General features: G+C 65.3%; 4 protein-coding genes across 4 annotated transcripts; 2 read left to right on the plus strand and 2 right to left on the minus strand.

Moving 5' to 3' along the window:
* Positions 1-269: 269 nt before the first annotated feature.
* JCM10292_006901 (uncharacterized protein) lies at positions 270-3150 on the plus strand (the record flags this gene model as incomplete). Its single annotated transcript, XM_076647699.1, has 9 exons — positions 270-276; positions 348-1111; positions 1180-1732; positions 1826-1977; positions 2036-2108; positions 2168-2200; positions 2259-2446; positions 2511-3032; positions 3103-3150. The coding sequence occupies 9 exons, from the start codon at positions 270-272 to the stop codon at positions 3148-3150; spliced, it is 2340 nt and encodes a 779-aa protein (XP_076506869.1).
* Positions 3151-3390: 240 nt separating this feature from the next.
* JCM10292_006902 (uncharacterized protein) lies at positions 3391-4018 on the plus strand (the record flags this gene model as incomplete). Its single annotated transcript, XM_076647700.1, has 2 exons — positions 3391-3402; positions 3497-4018. 2 exons carry the CDS (start codon positions 3391-3393, stop codon positions 4016-4018), a joined length of 534 nt encoding a protein of 177 aa, XP_076506870.1.
* Positions 4019-4222: 204 nt separating this feature from the next.
* On the minus strand, positions 4223-8007 carry JCM10292_006903 (uncharacterized protein; the record flags this gene model as incomplete). Its single annotated transcript, XM_076647701.1, has 17 exons — positions 4223-4714; positions 4790-4991; positions 5048-5136; positions 5197-5551; positions 5612-5652; positions 5710-5817; positions 5873-5894; positions 5953-6095; positions 6152-6229; positions 6291-6312; positions 6366-6526; positions 6586-6723; positions 6784-7131; positions 7197-7385; positions 7451-7516; positions 7579-7593; positions 7678-8007. 17 exons carry the CDS (start codon positions 8005-8007, stop codon positions 4223-4225), a joined length of 2799 nt encoding a protein of 932 aa, XP_076506871.1.
* A 376-nt stretch (positions 8008-8383) lies between these two features.
* Positions 8384-14210, minus strand: JCM10292_006904 (uncharacterized protein; the record flags this gene model as incomplete). Its single annotated transcript, XM_076647702.1, has 9 exons — positions 8384-8586; positions 8651-9275; positions 9330-9509; positions 9576-9758; positions 9818-12707; positions 12788-13041; positions 13308-13742; positions 13800-14137; positions 14195-14210. The coding sequence occupies 9 exons, from the start codon at positions 14208-14210 to the stop codon at positions 8384-8386; spliced, it is 5124 nt and encodes a 1707-aa protein (XP_076506872.1).
* Between the last annotated feature and the right edge of the window lie 483 nt (positions 14211-14693).

Here is a 14693-nt window from a genome sequence, read left to right on the forward strand (position 1 = left end):
GCGGACGAGTCGCGAGAGCCCTGCACCGCCGCGCTCGCATCTCCTCACCGAACCTCTCGCCGTCCGTCGCTCGTCCTGCTGCGTGCACGCGCGCGACGCCCGCCAGCTACCTGCGAGACTCTGCACGAGTGCCCTCGCACTCCCTGCCCTCACTCGAGTGTGCACTCTGCGACTGCGCCGTCGCCGTTGTCCGTCTCATCTCGCACGTTTCCTGCGCGCTCGCCCCGCTCGAGTGCTAGTCTGCGAGGAGCTACAGTGTCAAGTAGACGATGAGCGGTGTGTTTGGCCCCCTCTCCGCCCCCCCCAGCTGCCCGCGCTGACTGTTTGTTCGGTGTCTTGTCGCCAAGGGTTCGCGCTGCCCATCAACGCCCCGTACGACCAGCCGAGCCCCCTGACGGCTCCCAGAGCGCAGCCGCCGCCCTCGACGATCCCGACAGAGCGCCTCGCTTCGACCGCAGACGCCTGGGCCCGAGGCAGCACCGCGTCCCCCCATCCTCCTCCCAGCATGACGTCCCTCCAGCCCAACTCGTTCCCGCAGCCGCCCCTCCCGCCCATGCCTCCGCAGCCGCCTGCAGGCTCGTACCCAGGTGCGCCGTATGGCGGCGCACCTGGGTACGAAGGAGTCGGCGGTCCGTCGAACCCGGGCTCAGGACATCCTGCTCGTCCCGTCAGCTATTCGATGGGAGGGCCGCCGCCAAACGGCTACCAGTCGCCCGCAGGCTCGATGCACGGTCGCCCTGCGTCGTACGCTGCGCCGCCATCCGGTCCCTACGGCGCCATGCCTCCCCCTCCGCCGCCTGGCTCGGGCTACTACCCCGGCCAACCGCCTCTTCCGCCCATGCCACCGCAGATGAACGGCGGCTACCTCTCTCCCGCGCCTCCAAGCATGATGGGCAGCCCCGCGCCGAGCATGCAGAACGGCTTCCCTCCGCGCGTCGCGAGCATGCAGTCTGCCGACTTTGCCGCACTCCAGAACGGCTTTGACGGGCTCAGCCTCGGCAGCGCGACACCTGCTCCGGGAGGGTACGCGACGGGCACGAACGGACGCCCGAATTACTATGCCAACCCCGAAGATGGCCCGCCGCACAAGCTGAGCGTTACGCCGCCTGATGTGCGCTTCACTTCTCCGTAGATGTGCCGACGCGCCTGCACCTGTGCTGACGGTACAATGCACTGCAGCAAAAGATGCTCGCTTCGATGCGCGAGACGGCGAATGCGTACGGCGGCGACCCGCAGAGGCGCGTCGCATGGGCGAAGCAGGTTCTCAAGTTCATCGAGCGGCATCAAGCCGCGGCGGGCGAGTCGTCGCGCATCACCGACCCGGTGCTCGTCAGCTGGACGGACGAGGCGCTCAAGCACATCCTCGCGTCGGCTTCGTCGGCCAACCCGGTTCCGCTCGCGCTCTACCTCCGCGGCGATCTCTCCGCGTCAGGCTCGTTCCCGTCGTACCGCTCCAAGGACGCCAAGTCGTCCTTCCGCGACTTTGAAGCGGCCGCCAATGCCGGCTACGTCAAGGCGTGGTTCCGCATCGGCCGCGCGTACGAAGACTTTGGCGACATCCGCCGCGCCGTCGGCGCGTACGAGAAGGGCGTCGAGAAGGGCGACTGCGGGAGCACGTACCGCCTCGCGATGGCGTACCTGTTGGGCCAGATCGGCGTGCAGGCGGATGTCCCCAAAGCGCTCGGGCTGCTCAAGCGCGCCGCCGACTCGGCAGACCTCGATACGCCGCAACGTGAGTTTCCTCTCCCCCTTCGTCGTGCCAGCTTGAACGAGCCTGGCGGTGGTTGGGGGAGACAGCAATACTCATCGCTCTTTGCATCAACAGCTCCGTACATCCTCGGCATGCTTCTCAGCGGCGAATTCGACTCGCCCTCGATGCAGCTGAATAAGAGCCTCGTGCCAATTGACATGGACGAGGCCAAATGGCGCATCGAGCGCGCAGCGTACCTCTGCTTCGGGCCGGCGCAGTACAAGATGGTGCGTTGGGCTTCCTTCCTCCCCCAGGCGATCATCGAGCTGAAGGCTGCTTTTGCAGGGCTTTGCCTACGAGTATGCGACGCTTGGATGCCTCTTCGAACCGCTGCTTTCGGTGCAGTACTACGCGCTCGGTGCGTTCGCCTCCCTGCGCTCTCCGGGGCCAGGTAGCTGACGCCGGCTTTTCCTACAGCTTCTCAGAACGGCGAGGTCGAGGCCGACATGGGTGCGTGCGGGCATTGTTCAGAGGCTAGGCAGCCGCGCTGACCCCTCCGCACCGACAGCGCTGTCAAAGTGGTACCTCTGCGGATCCGAAGGCAACTTTGACAAGAACGAGAGCCTCGCCGTCACTTTCGCCGAGAAGGCAGCAGCTCGCCAGCTCCCGTCGGCAGAGTTCGCGCGCGGCTACTTCTACGAGGTCGGCATCAACGGGCCGATTGACCTCGAGAAGGCGAAGCGGTGGTACAGCCGAGTGCGCCTTTGTCCCTCCACGTATCGCTCGAGTGACGCTTGACTGACAGATTGGTCTTCTACAGGCGGCTGGTCACGGCAACGATGACGCGAAGCAGCGGCTAGCGGCGCTCGAGCAGTCGAATCCGACCATGCTGAACCGGACGGACCACGAGGCGCACGTCAACCAGAAGCTCGTGCGCAAGCGCACAGCGGCCAAGATCCGCTCGGAGGAGCAGCGCGAGCGTCTCGCGGCCAACAAGATTGCCGCGTCCATCTCTTCCGGCCCGATGAACGGCGCTCGCCCGCCGAGCGGGTACCCGCACCGCCAGGACTCGGCGTCGTCGTACCCTTCGAGCACGCACCGGCGCCGTAACACGCTCAAGCAGGTCGAGGCGGCAGCAATGATGGGTCCGCCGCCGCCGGGCACGCCCAACCCGCTCCGCCAGTCGCAGCAGCGGTATCCATCGCCGGCGCCTGGCGGACGGCCACAGGGATATCAGCTCACGGACGCGCCTGCGCCGAGCTCATCGGCACGACCGAGCGGGAGTGTGAGGCCGCAGGCGATCCAGGTTGCGCAAGACAAGCCCGCTACCTTTGCCGAGATGGTCTGTCCTTCCCTGCGACACCCACATCTCTGACGGAATCCTGCTCACTCGCCGGTTGTGTCCTGCGCAGGGTATTGCAACGCAAAAAGCCAAGAAGGACGACTGCGTCGTCATGTGAAAGCCCCTCATTCCTTTCCTTTGATACCCCTCTCAGTCGAACACGATTTCGTTCGTCCAGTCTCGTCACTCTCGTGCATATCCCCGTGTGCTACTTGTGTATACCCTTATCCCGGAAGAGTCGCTGTGGAGCTTGTGCTCGTTCTGCCGCAGTGCGTTGCAGTGCACCCAGCTTTCCTATTTGCGGCGGGCGAACCCCATCCTTTATGGCATCCTAGAGTGTCACGATCTTCTCGAGTCGATGGAGAAGGGCGTCCGTCGTGCCACGTCGGAGCGAATCCACCCAGCACCGCCACCACCATTTCGTCTTGCTCGTGCACCTCAGCCACCCGCGATAAACCGCCAAGCTGGGTTCTTTGCTGCACGACGCAGTGCTGGGAGCGCTGCTCCTGGCCTTCTTTACGCTCCCCGCCTACTGGTTCCTGCCCTCGTTCCTCCGCACCTTGGGCGACGCCTTGTCGTCGCTCGTGTCGTCGCTCGTCTACCTCGTTCTGGGCACCGCGCTTCTCCTCGTGGTGCTCGTCGTGGCTCTCGTCGGTGAGAAGGCCTACCGTCGCTGGATTCTCGGCGAGGCTCCCCCTCCTCCCGACTCAGCCGCCAGAGGAGTCGGCGACCCGGGCTCGACCGCGTTCGAGCAGCGCCGGGCGAAGCGCTTCACGCGCGAGGCGCGAATGGACGCAGTCGCCGAGCAGGTCATCGACCGCCTCGAGCAGTCGAGCGTCGGCAAGCTCTTCCGCCGCAAGCACGCGAAGGGACGGCGTCATGTGGGGGAGCAGTCCGAGAACGCGGGCGTGGAGCTCAGGGAGTTGCGCGGGACGGCAGCGACGACGGCAGTGCGGCGAGCACCGCCGCCTCCTCCTCCGCGTTGAACAATGGTGCGTTGAGTTGTGGTCGCTGTGACGCTGCCGCTGACTTGCATCTCCTGCAGACCGGAAGATGGCGCTTGTACACTACATGCAACACATGGCACTGATTGCACACTCTATACTGAGAAGATATGGAGTAGTAGCACAAAAGGGCAAATTAGAGAGCAGTCATACGAGTGCGCGAGAGATGTGAGAGTCTCGAGAGTTCTACCAGCCGCCCGTGAGCTGATTCAGCAGCGCCTGCGCCGCGTCCTGGTGATTCGTCGCCGTGCCACCGCCGCCGAGGAAGGCAGAGAGGTCGAGCGCCTGTGTGTCAAACCCGGTAAAGTCGGTCGACGCGGTGGCAGCTGCTGCCGCCGCCTGCTGCTCCTGCTGCGGCCCGCCGGTGGCGCCCTGCGACCAGTAGTCCCACGTCTGGCCGCCCATGTTAATGAGGCCCATATCCTGCAGGAGATTGAGGTCGAAGGTTCCGCCCTGCTCGTGGTTTGTGATGGGCCCGCCGGCGGGAAGAGGGCCGGGGTTCCAGGCGGCAAGGTTGATGTTGCTGCCGCCTGCCGGTGTCGGCGGAGCGGCTTGCGCCGTCGGCGCGGCGGTGGACATGGGGATGTTCGCGGTTGACTCGCCGCAGCAGCTCACGAGTGGTCCCAACGGCTCGCCGCTGCAACTGGGGTCGACTTCGCGTGCGAGAGCGAGGAGAATCTGCGCACATCGAGGTGAGAGACTGAGCATTAGCAGGTCCATCGGGCAGAGAAGGCAGCAGTGGCGAGGACGCACCTCGGCGAAAGACTTCTCGCCTGCCAACGGGTCTTGCCCTGCCGCGATGCGAGCCTTGCGCCGTGCTCGTCGCCGCGCTTGCTCGCTGCAGAGCCCGCTCAGCACGCGACGGCCGGCAGCGAGAATGGTGCGCAGATGCCTCGACGCGACCTTGTGCTGCAGCTTTTCCGAGAACAGCTCGACCGAGAGAGCGAGGAGCTCGCTGTGGCGCGGTGCAGGTCAGCAGCCGTGACCGTTGAGACACGAGAGGATACGCACTCTTTGCTGTCGATCTCGACGTCGGTCGCTCCGATGTCGATGCTATGATACAGGTCGGCCGAAAGGACGATGGCGGCGGTGAGCGAGTGCTGCGGGTGTGCAAGAATCAGCGACATGTTGAGTTACGATGCTGGAATACACACGCGCACCGAGTACATCATGCGCAGATTGCGATTGACTTCAAGGTTGTTGTGGTGGCTGATGATGACGATCTTGGCCGAACGGATGCACGCCTCGGTGCTGTACGCAAAGCGCGAGTTGGGCTCCCAGCCCTTGACGAGGAAGGGTCGGTGCAGGCGAACGAGGCGGTTGTGCGCGCCCTGCATCGCAAGATACCGCTTGTTGCGGATGATCGGATCTTTGTGCTCGAGAGACGAGTACTCCTGCTGCCAAACGTCGGGGAGGTTCTCGATCATATCGCGGTAATCTTTGTCGAGCTCGAGAATCGTGCCGTAGTTGAACCCTTCGCTGCCGGCGATGAGCAGATCGAACGTCTTGCGAGAACTGCAGTACAGGCGCCGAGTCAGCCCGTCAATCTCGCCAACACAGCGCGCAGTCACACACATCCTCGCCATCTGGAGCTTGTGGTACTCGAGAGAGGCGTCCTGCGAAGCAGCGTGTCAGCGTGGGTCGTAACGCGACTGGCCAGCGATGCAGCATACGGTAAGGACGGAGCGAGGGTTGGGTGTGATGTGCCAGTCGGTCGGCGAGAGATCTGCTGAATTGACATTAGAGAGTGCCGGAGTCGTCGTGTGGGAGGGATGGATGGTCTGCGAGATCGGCAGGTAAGCATAAGCCGAGCATCAGTTCGGCTCGTCAACGCACGTAAGCCTTGAAGCGGGCAGAGCTGCGGGACGAGGCGTCAGCTCGGGTCATGAGAACTGGCCCACGGACGAAAAACGCACGCGGCGAGGTGGTCGAAGAAGGTGAGGTAACCCCATAGGCGGAGAGCGGTCTCGCGCTTGAGGGCGTTCTTGCCAGGCGGCCATGCGGGGTCATCCGGAGGCATGTTTTCCGGGTCTTCCGTGAGCTGGTGCAGGCCCATTTTCTGGCGCCGATGGGTCAGGGTGCGGTTGCCGACAAGCCGAAAGCGAGATAGCGTACCTGCGCCGCCCGTATCGCGCACGCCAACCACGAAGAGAAGCGGCCGAACTCGCCGCCGTGAGCCGAGATCAGCGTCCACTGCGCGGTTTGACAGATCAGTGATGGCTCGGACAATCGGTCAACGCAAGCCGAGCCTCACGCAAGCGAAGAAGACGGTAACCCTGAAGGTAATCGAGTCAGCACAGGTAAGACCGAAGCGCCATAGACAACTCACTGGATCAAGCGAGCTTGTGGCCGGCCGAAAGGGTCCGACAAAGCAACCAGCTTCTGCGCACAAGCGTGGAACTTGGCACTTTCCTCCTCCCACACGCCCGACTCGTCCGGCGTGCCCGGATTGGTGATGTGCATCGACTCGTCGCACGAGAGAGCGAGGATCTGGATCGTGAGATACGTCAGTCAGCAGCGATAGATGGCGTCCACGCAGAGCAGCGCACGAGGAAGTAGATGGCGAGCCAAGTCGGGTCGACCTCGAGCTTCCTTCCGCCCTCGACCATTTCCCAGAAACGATCGTTCTCGGCCCAGAATGTCTTGTGGTGCAGGATGGTGAAGAACCAGTCGAACTGCTCGAAGTACTGTCGAGTGGCCTCCGGGTTAGACAGACGGCCAGGACCAGAACACGTAAGGGTGCGCACCTGATCCACCATCTGGCGACTCCTTCGCTTATCCGGCAGGTGCGTATAGATCTTCTCCATCGTGCGCTTGTACTCAGCGTCGAGTTCGGCCTGGCTGAAGCACGGGTCGAGCCCGAGGTTGGTCGGAGTCGCTGGCGTCACATAGATGACTCGAGGCGCCACGATGGTCGTCAACATGGGTGTGAGGTCGGGCGTGCCCGTCTGCTCCGCCGTCGTCGTACTCGTTGACGCGATCGTGCCAAAGATGAGGTTGTCGATGACGCCAAGCGAGTCGGCCGCCTGTTCCTGTATGACGCCCTTGTTGGCCGAGCTGGACCCTTCGTATGCCGAGAAAGCACCGAAATCCCCCTGCACGAAAGCGAGCTTGAGCCGGAGCGCAGGACAAGCGGATCGGGGCAACCACCGATACGCACAACATCTTCCTGCTTCAAGTCCTTGTTCGGCACCTGGCCCATGTGCGTGATGCCGAGCTCGGCAAAAGCTGTCTTGAGCGGTTGCGGAAGCTTGTTGATAAAGCGCTCGATCAGACTGAGACGCTCGCGCATCTCTTCGACGTCCGCGACAAGCGCGAAGGGCTGCTTCTCCGGCTCGATTTTCGCATCCTGAGGATGTCGTGCGTGAGCACATCCGTCGAGCAAGCGCAGAACGCAGAAGGATGCAGACGAACCTCCCAGTTGCAGCTGTTCGCTTCGCCGCGCTTGAGGCATGCAGAGCAGGGGATCTTGCGGTCGCACTGCGGGACATGGAGATTCTCAGCAGGGCAACTTGCATGCTGAACCTGCAGTTGTGACGCACCTTGATCTTGCGGCGCTGTTCCAGGGGAAGCAAGAGCGCGTCGAGATTAGCGAGTCGTCGCCGCCATCGGCACGCGGAACCCCCGGGGAGGGCGCGCACCTTGCACTCGCCGCACGAGAGGCTCTGCTTGGCCTTCTTCTTGAGTGGCTGTCCGTCTGCGTCGAGTTCTGTGTCGTCCATGCTGAGCTGCGTCGCCTTGCGGGCGGCCTTCTTGCGGGGGGCGCCAGAGCTCTGGTTTGGCGAGACGCCGTGCGAGCCAGAGTCGGGCGAGTTGGGCGAATGCGAGTGGACAGGCACCGGCTGGTGGTACTGTGCTGCGCCGTACACGCCTGCCGGGCCCGGTGCGCCCGGGTAGCCGCCCTGCGGGCCTGCGGCGGCCCCGAGATGCGAAGGGTGCCCGACGCCGGCGAGCGGATGCGACGCCTGCATGCTGGCAGGGCGGGGCTGCGTCGACGCAGTTGCGAGCAGAGAGAGCGGATCCAGCTTGCCCGTGATCGTCCGGCCCTGCGACGTTTTGGCACAGCCGCGACAAGTGACTCCTCTCCCATCTTGCCTCGCCCCGCCGAACGCCGACGCGTCTACCCTTTTTCGGCTCGCCGATCACCCCTCTCGCTGCACAAGACGTTCCTGGGGCAATCCTCGGGCATCTTCGCACTAGTGCTGACTAGCTAGGTCACAGGCAAGGGTGGCGGGCATGCAAAGCGGGACCATGATGAGGCAAAGACATGACAGAATTGTGACAGAACGTGGTGATCGGAGAGGGTGCAGAAATGCGAAAAGGGCGTGATGGAGAACATTCGAGGTATTACCGCTGCGGTGCATGCGGGTGGTTCTGCGGCGGCTGCTGGTCGTCGGGCGCATTCGTCGCCAGGTGCAAGCCGGAGCGGTAGCCCATCGCGCGGTGGTAACGGGCCATGTCGGTCTGCGAGAGCGCATCGGTGCCGTCCCACTGTGCCGAGGACGTACGAGCACGCAAGCGAGCGGCGCTGGAGCTGTTGCGGAAGAATTCTGAAGGAGCAACGCAAGTCAGTGGGGTCTCGCTTGCGAAGCGGAGGCGGCGATCATGACACACCGCCGATAGCAAGCTTCGGGATGGGCCCAAAGATCTCGTCCGGGTTGACCTGCTGCTGGTTCAGAAGCGCCTGGGCGAGCGCGGGCGACTGCGCCCAATGAGGGAGGGCGGCGCGCTTGCGCTCCTGCGTCTCGTCGTCCGAGTCCGAATACTCCGAGTCGATCTCGGGCAGCTCCTGGTAAACCGGCTCGGGCTTGGGGGCTGGCGCCGCTTGTTGCGGCGGGCGCGCCATGCCTTGCGACGAGAAGGCCTTGGGCACGGTCGGCGCGAGAGGGCGAGGCGGACCAGGCTGAGCGTGCGCAGACATGGAGGACTCGGGCAGGCGAATCTTGTTCGACATGAAGCTCTGGCCGATCATCGAGCTCGCACCGGCCGACTTGCTGAGCGGGTTGGTCGCACCGGCCGACTTGTTGAGCGCGCTGGGCGGGCCAATCGACTTGTTGAGTGCCGATGACGGCGGTCCCATCGCGCCGGGTCGGCCTTGCGAGGACGCAAGAGAGGCGACATTGTGCGAAGAAGCGGAAGCAGGCATCGGGCGGGTGGGCGCGCCGACCTTCTTGATCTCGGGCCGCACCTTCGCCTCGGCCTCGATCTTGCGCTTCTTCGCCGGCTCGTCGTCGGCCACCTGCGATGTAGGGACTGTCAGCTCTACTCCCTTATGTGACGGGAAGGGCTGTACCTTGGGCTTGACGCCCCGCACGACGCCCGACTTTGCCTTGGTCGCAGCCTCTTCGCGCTCCTTGCGCTTCTTCTCGAGCACCTCGACCTTGAGCTTGCGATCGTCGTCTTGCTTCTTCTTCTCGAGCGCGGCGCGCTTCTGCTCCCGCAGCGCGGCCTTGCGGTCCGCCTCGTCCTTCTCCTGCAAGACGAACCGTGTGAGGTTAGCCACACGCCACTTATCTCTGCAGAGAGCGGTCAAGCGCACCTTCTTGGCGGCAGCAGCGGCGCGCTGGATGCTCTTGACCTGCGTGTCCGGCTTCTTAAGTCCCGAAGGCGGCGCACCCTTGCCAACCGAGCGGGTCAGACCGAAGGCGGACGTCGACGAGACGGACGAAGCGAGACTGGTCTTGGAGCCCTGCTTAGACAGCTGGGCCGTCTTGGTGACAGGCTGTAATGGCAACAGGTCAGTGTGAGCGATTCGACGGCATGATGCGAGCGGCAACCCACCTTGAAGGGCTGGTGCGACAGGTTGAGCGTCGTTGTCGCTGTCGCACTCGACATCATCGACATGGTAGTGCGGTCCTCCTCGTCGTCCTCGTCGTCGCCGTCCTCATCTTCGTCTTGCTCGAGCTCATCCTCATCCTCGCTCGCCTCAGCAATCGCGGCCTGCTTCGCCTTCGCAGCGAGGCTCGACCCGAACGAGCCCGGCATGACGATCTTGCTCGGGCTCGCCTTGGCACCGAAGTCCTCCTTCGTCGCAGTCGAGACGACAACGGTAGGGGCGTGGTCGTCCTTGGTGCCCCTGAGCGCCGCCTCAACCATCTCGTCGTCGTCGTCCTCGTCGTCCTCGTCGCTGTCGGCCGGCGCCTTCGCCTCGGGCAGCGACGGCAGCCGCTTCTGCAGCAGCGCCTCGCGCTCCCGCTCGGCCTCCTGCTCCTCGAGCTCGCGCGCGGCCCGCTCTGCCGCCGCCGCCCGTTCCGCCTCGATGCGAGCGACGCGCGCTGCCTCCGCGCACTGCTTCGCCTCTGCCTCAGCTTGCGCCTTAGCTTTGGCTTCGGCTGCGGCGGCGACAACCGCCTCCGCCGGCGTCGAGGCATTGACAGCGCGGATCGAAGGCACTTCGTCCTCGTCGTGCTCGTCGTCGAGCAGGTCGTCCTCGAGGTCGCTCAGCGTCAGATCGATCGGCGACGCAGCCGGCTTGTCGGCCTGTGCGGCGGGCGCGACGGCAGCGACAGACGGCGGCGTGCCATCAGGCGTAGTCGAGCGTGCGGCGGCCGGGCGGACGGGAGAGCGCGCAGGGCTGATCGCCGCCGCAGCAGCGTCGGCTGGCTTGACTGTCGGCGGCGAGAGGAGCGCGGCGATGCTGGCGGGGACCGTGCCTGCGGAAGGCGGCGAGCGAGAAGCGGGGGCGCCGATCTTGGGCGAGCCGAACGAGATGGACTGCGGGAGCTTGGGGCTGCCGAAGGTCGCGAGCGGGAGGCCGGACGTGACGGAGCGAGTAAGCGGGCGAGGCGATGCCGGCGCCGGCGAGGCGACGCGGCGAGGGGACATGGCGGGAGGCGGCGACATGGCGCGAGGAGAGAATTGAGACGAGAAGGCAGAGGGGATCTTCGACGGCGAAGGCGGGTGTGCGTGCTCCTGGCCGGTCGTGCTCTGCTCGAACGACTTGACGCGCTCCATGACGGACGGGCGGCGCATGCCGGAGCCGGTTCCCTCCGACGCGACCGTGGCAAGGTTGACAGTCGTGTTCGACGGCGGCAGGACGGAGGAAGTCGCGACGACAGGCTTGTTCGCCGGGGCAGTCGAAGTCGGGTGGAACAGCGACGTAGCCGGCGCGCCGAGAGGCTTGGTCTGGCCAAATAGGCTGCTGCCCGACCCGAACGGCCCCGCAACATTGCTCGTACGGCCGCCGAGGTGGCTTTGGCGCGCCTGCATGCTGTGGATGCGGTTCGCGAGGGCCTCGCGGCGCTTGCGCGCCTCCTCGGCCTCCTGCTCCTGCGCTGTCTGCGGCGCCTGCGAAAGCTTGGGCGCCTTGCTGGCCGATTCGGGCCCGGTGAGCGACTTGCGCTTCGTCGCGCCCGTGGCAGTCGTCGCGCCCGACTGAGCGGCTTCGTGCAGCGAGTTGTGAGTCGAAAGGCCGTTCGAGGAGGGTGCGGTCGTCTCCTGCGTCGACGGCGCCTGGGATACACCGCTACTCGGGACTGAGCTCTGGCTGTCGTTCGTCGACGAGCCCATCGAGGTCGCCCAGCCGCGCCCCAGCCCGAGCCCGAGTCCGAGGCTCTTCTTTTTCGAGAGCCCGACAAAGTTGATCTGGCGCGGGCCACTGCCGCCGGTGCTCAGGCGGGCAGAAGCGATCGCAGGGCCGACCGTCGAGGGCGCGGTGGGGGGTGGGCTCGAGCCGAGGGCGGCGCCGGTCGTGCCGAGCTTGGCGGCAGAGTAGGACCCCGTCGCAAAGCGCGACGACGAAGTGCCCGGCGTCCGTACAGTCGAGCTCGAGAGGGAAGAGGAGAGGGCATCGGAAGGGGCCGAGCGAAGCGCCGAAGGTGCGTCGTTGAGCGGGACAGACATCTCCTCCGCGTCGGCCTCGGGCGCGACGGAGGAGGCGTCAGAGACGGTGCGGAGCTGCGGTTGCGGCTGAGGAGAGGCGGGGAGGACCGGAGGAGGCGCCGCGAGCGACGAGGGCGAGAAGGGGATGGACTGGGTGAACTGGGTCTCGGGGACGATGGGCGCTTCAGTGACTACGCTCGGCTGCGCAGACGGCGCAGTCACGCCTGACGTGTTCGAGTCATCCTCTTCTTCTTCCTCCTCGCCGATAATCGACAAGTTGACCTTGTCGTCTTCGTCGACAAGGATGACCGAAGACTCCTTCTCCGCCTCGGCAGCCGGAGCCGAGTCCTCCGCTTCCACTTCTTCCTCCTCCTCGTCTTCCTCGACGACGTTTGAGAGATCGTGCACAGGCACTTCGGCCGGCTCATCCTCCTCGTCCACTTCGGCAAGGACAGGCTGCGGTGCAAAGTCCTGCGCCTTGACCGCCGGCGCAGCAGTCTTTGCCGGGCGCGGCGACGCCGCGACCTGCTTCTTGGGCGAGGGAGCGCTGACGACCGTGCGGGGCGAGTTCTGGCGAATGGGCGAGAGGACGGCCGTGCGCGGAGCGGAAGCGCCGAGCGGCGAGAGGAGCTTGCGCGGCGACGCTCCGCGCGAAGTCGGCGCCGGCGCGGGCGAGGCACCGACATTCTCCTTGTCGGCAGCGTGGGCGGGCGAGCGCGGCGACGGAGCGGAGGGGAAGAGGAGCGTCGCGAGCGGGTCCTTCTTTGCCGTGCTGAGCGGGTGAGCGGCCGCGTTCCCGCCAGCCGTACGCTTCCGCCCGGGTGTCTTCATCAACTCGGTGAATGCAGGGCTGCGTGCATGTGCATCGCGAAGGGCTCGTGAGCGTTGCGAGCGAGCGAGAAGTGTCGCCAAACAGTGGAGAAGGCGCACCGAGATGCGCCCGGCCCCGGCGCCGCCTTGCGGTCGATCTTGTCGAAGAAACTGTCGATCCAGCGGTGTGCGTCGGCATAGTCTGCGATGTGGTCCTGCAGGGATGAGCTCGCGAGGACGGCGAGCGACGAGACGAGCTCCGTTGAGCGAGATTCGACGGGCACGCGGGCGGGCGCAGCCGCGGTCGAGGGACCTGCTGCAGCCATCGTGGGCGTCTTGGGATGTTGATAGAGCCGCTCGAGCGGTCCCTGGAGCTGCGAGCGGGCGAGAGCAGAGTGAGCGGATCGAACGAGAGCCCGAGGAGGCGGAGACACGGCCAAGTCGAGCAGGCGCCAACCTCGTTCTTTTCGCTTTCTAAAGGCGGATTTAGGCTTGCCGAACTCTCATGAAGCTGCAGTGAGCGCGGTCTGCTCTCCCGCAAGCTACGCTCTTCGCTAGCTCAACAGGATGCTCGAATCATGCTCTTCTCGCTCATCGGCAACCCTTCACACGCTGTTAAGTTTGCCGCCCCTCCTCATACCAGCCGCAAAGGCTCAGGCGCTCGTCCCCTACGCTCGGCGAGCGACATCCTCCGCCGCCTCTTCCCCTCGCGCCCGTCCTCCATCTCGACCTCCCCGTCGTCCTCCTCTTCCGCCCGCAGCCGCACGAGCCGCTCCCGCTGGTCCGCAAGCCATTCCTCGACGCGCGACGAGCTCGCGCCACTGAGCGCAGGCTCGGGCGGTGAGGGAGGGAGGTGCAGCGCGGGGCGGCGACTTTGCAGGTGCGCGGGCTGGGCGTGCGGAGGTCGGGGCGGCTGCGCATTGCTGCACGACCCGGAGGCAGACAGGAAAGAGGGTGTCGGTGTAAGGGTGTCGAGCTGGCGGAGCGTGCGGGTGAGGAGAGACGGGCGGCGAATGAGCGGGGGAGGAGCGACGGTCGTGCCGGGTGGGAGGAAGACGAGAGACGAGGAAGGTGGCTGTAGGGCGAAGTGCGTCAGCAGGACTCATTGGATGGAGAGATGAAGGCTGCGCACCTGCTTCGGCGGCGCGCTGCCTGCGCTCAAGTCGGGCACGATGACCGTCACCCTCTTGACGACCTTTTGCCCTCGCTCCTCCTGCTCGACGCCGTACGAGTACCTGAGCATCGTCAGTCCATCGCTCGTCGTCGACGAAGCAGACGGCGCCGAGCGGACGGCGTGCGCGAGGTGCAGCAGGCGCACTTGCTCGGCGGCGTGCCGCGCGTGCGCGACGTCGTGCTCGCGCTGCGAGGCGACGAGGTCGAGGAGGGTCGAGCGCCCGGCTGCGGTCGGGAGAGCTCGCGTGCGGCCTGGCGGCGAGGGAGAAGGAGTCGGCAGTGGGACCGATCGGAGAGCTGGATGCGACGAGAGCGTCAGTCAGGGGCAAGCGACTCAGGAAGGAAGAAGCGCACGCTTGGAGGAGGACATGCCGACGAAAGTGTGAAGAAGTGAAAGAGGAGCAGAGTCGCTGGCAAAGGGCCCAGCGATAAGAATGAGATGAGGATGAGGGAGTGAAGGCCGCGACGAGGTGATGAAGGGGGTCCGCAGGAGGACAAGCAGACAAGGGTCACGAATGGACAGAAGCGGCAGAAGCAGGAGACACGACTTGTTCTCCACCAGCTCAATCAACACAAAAGCGGGCGGCTGCCCCGGAGGGGAACATGCGCCCTGACAGACGAACAAGCGGGAACAATGCGGGTCGCTCAAAGCTAGCCCGGCTGGACGGGTAGGTGATCCGAGCGGGCGTCTAGTGTTGATAGTCTTGTTCTGCGGATGACGCGCGCCTTGCAGCAGGGTCCATGCGCGCCGTGCCCAGGATGGACGAGAACAAGGGGAGCAGGAAACAAAAGAGCGGGAGCCCGGTCGCTGCACGGGGCGGTACTCGTGCTCGCGCAAGTGCCCGCACCCGTC

The sequence above is a fragment of the Rhodotorula paludigena genome, assembly GCF_050403205.1.
Source record: "Rhodotorula paludigena JCM10292 DNA, Rt_paludigena_JCM10292v1_ctg10, whole genome shotgun sequence".
Classification (NCBI taxonomy): Eukaryota; Fungi; Basidiomycota; class Microbotryomycetes; order Sporidiobolales; family Sporidiobolaceae; genus Rhodotorula; species Rhodotorula paludigena.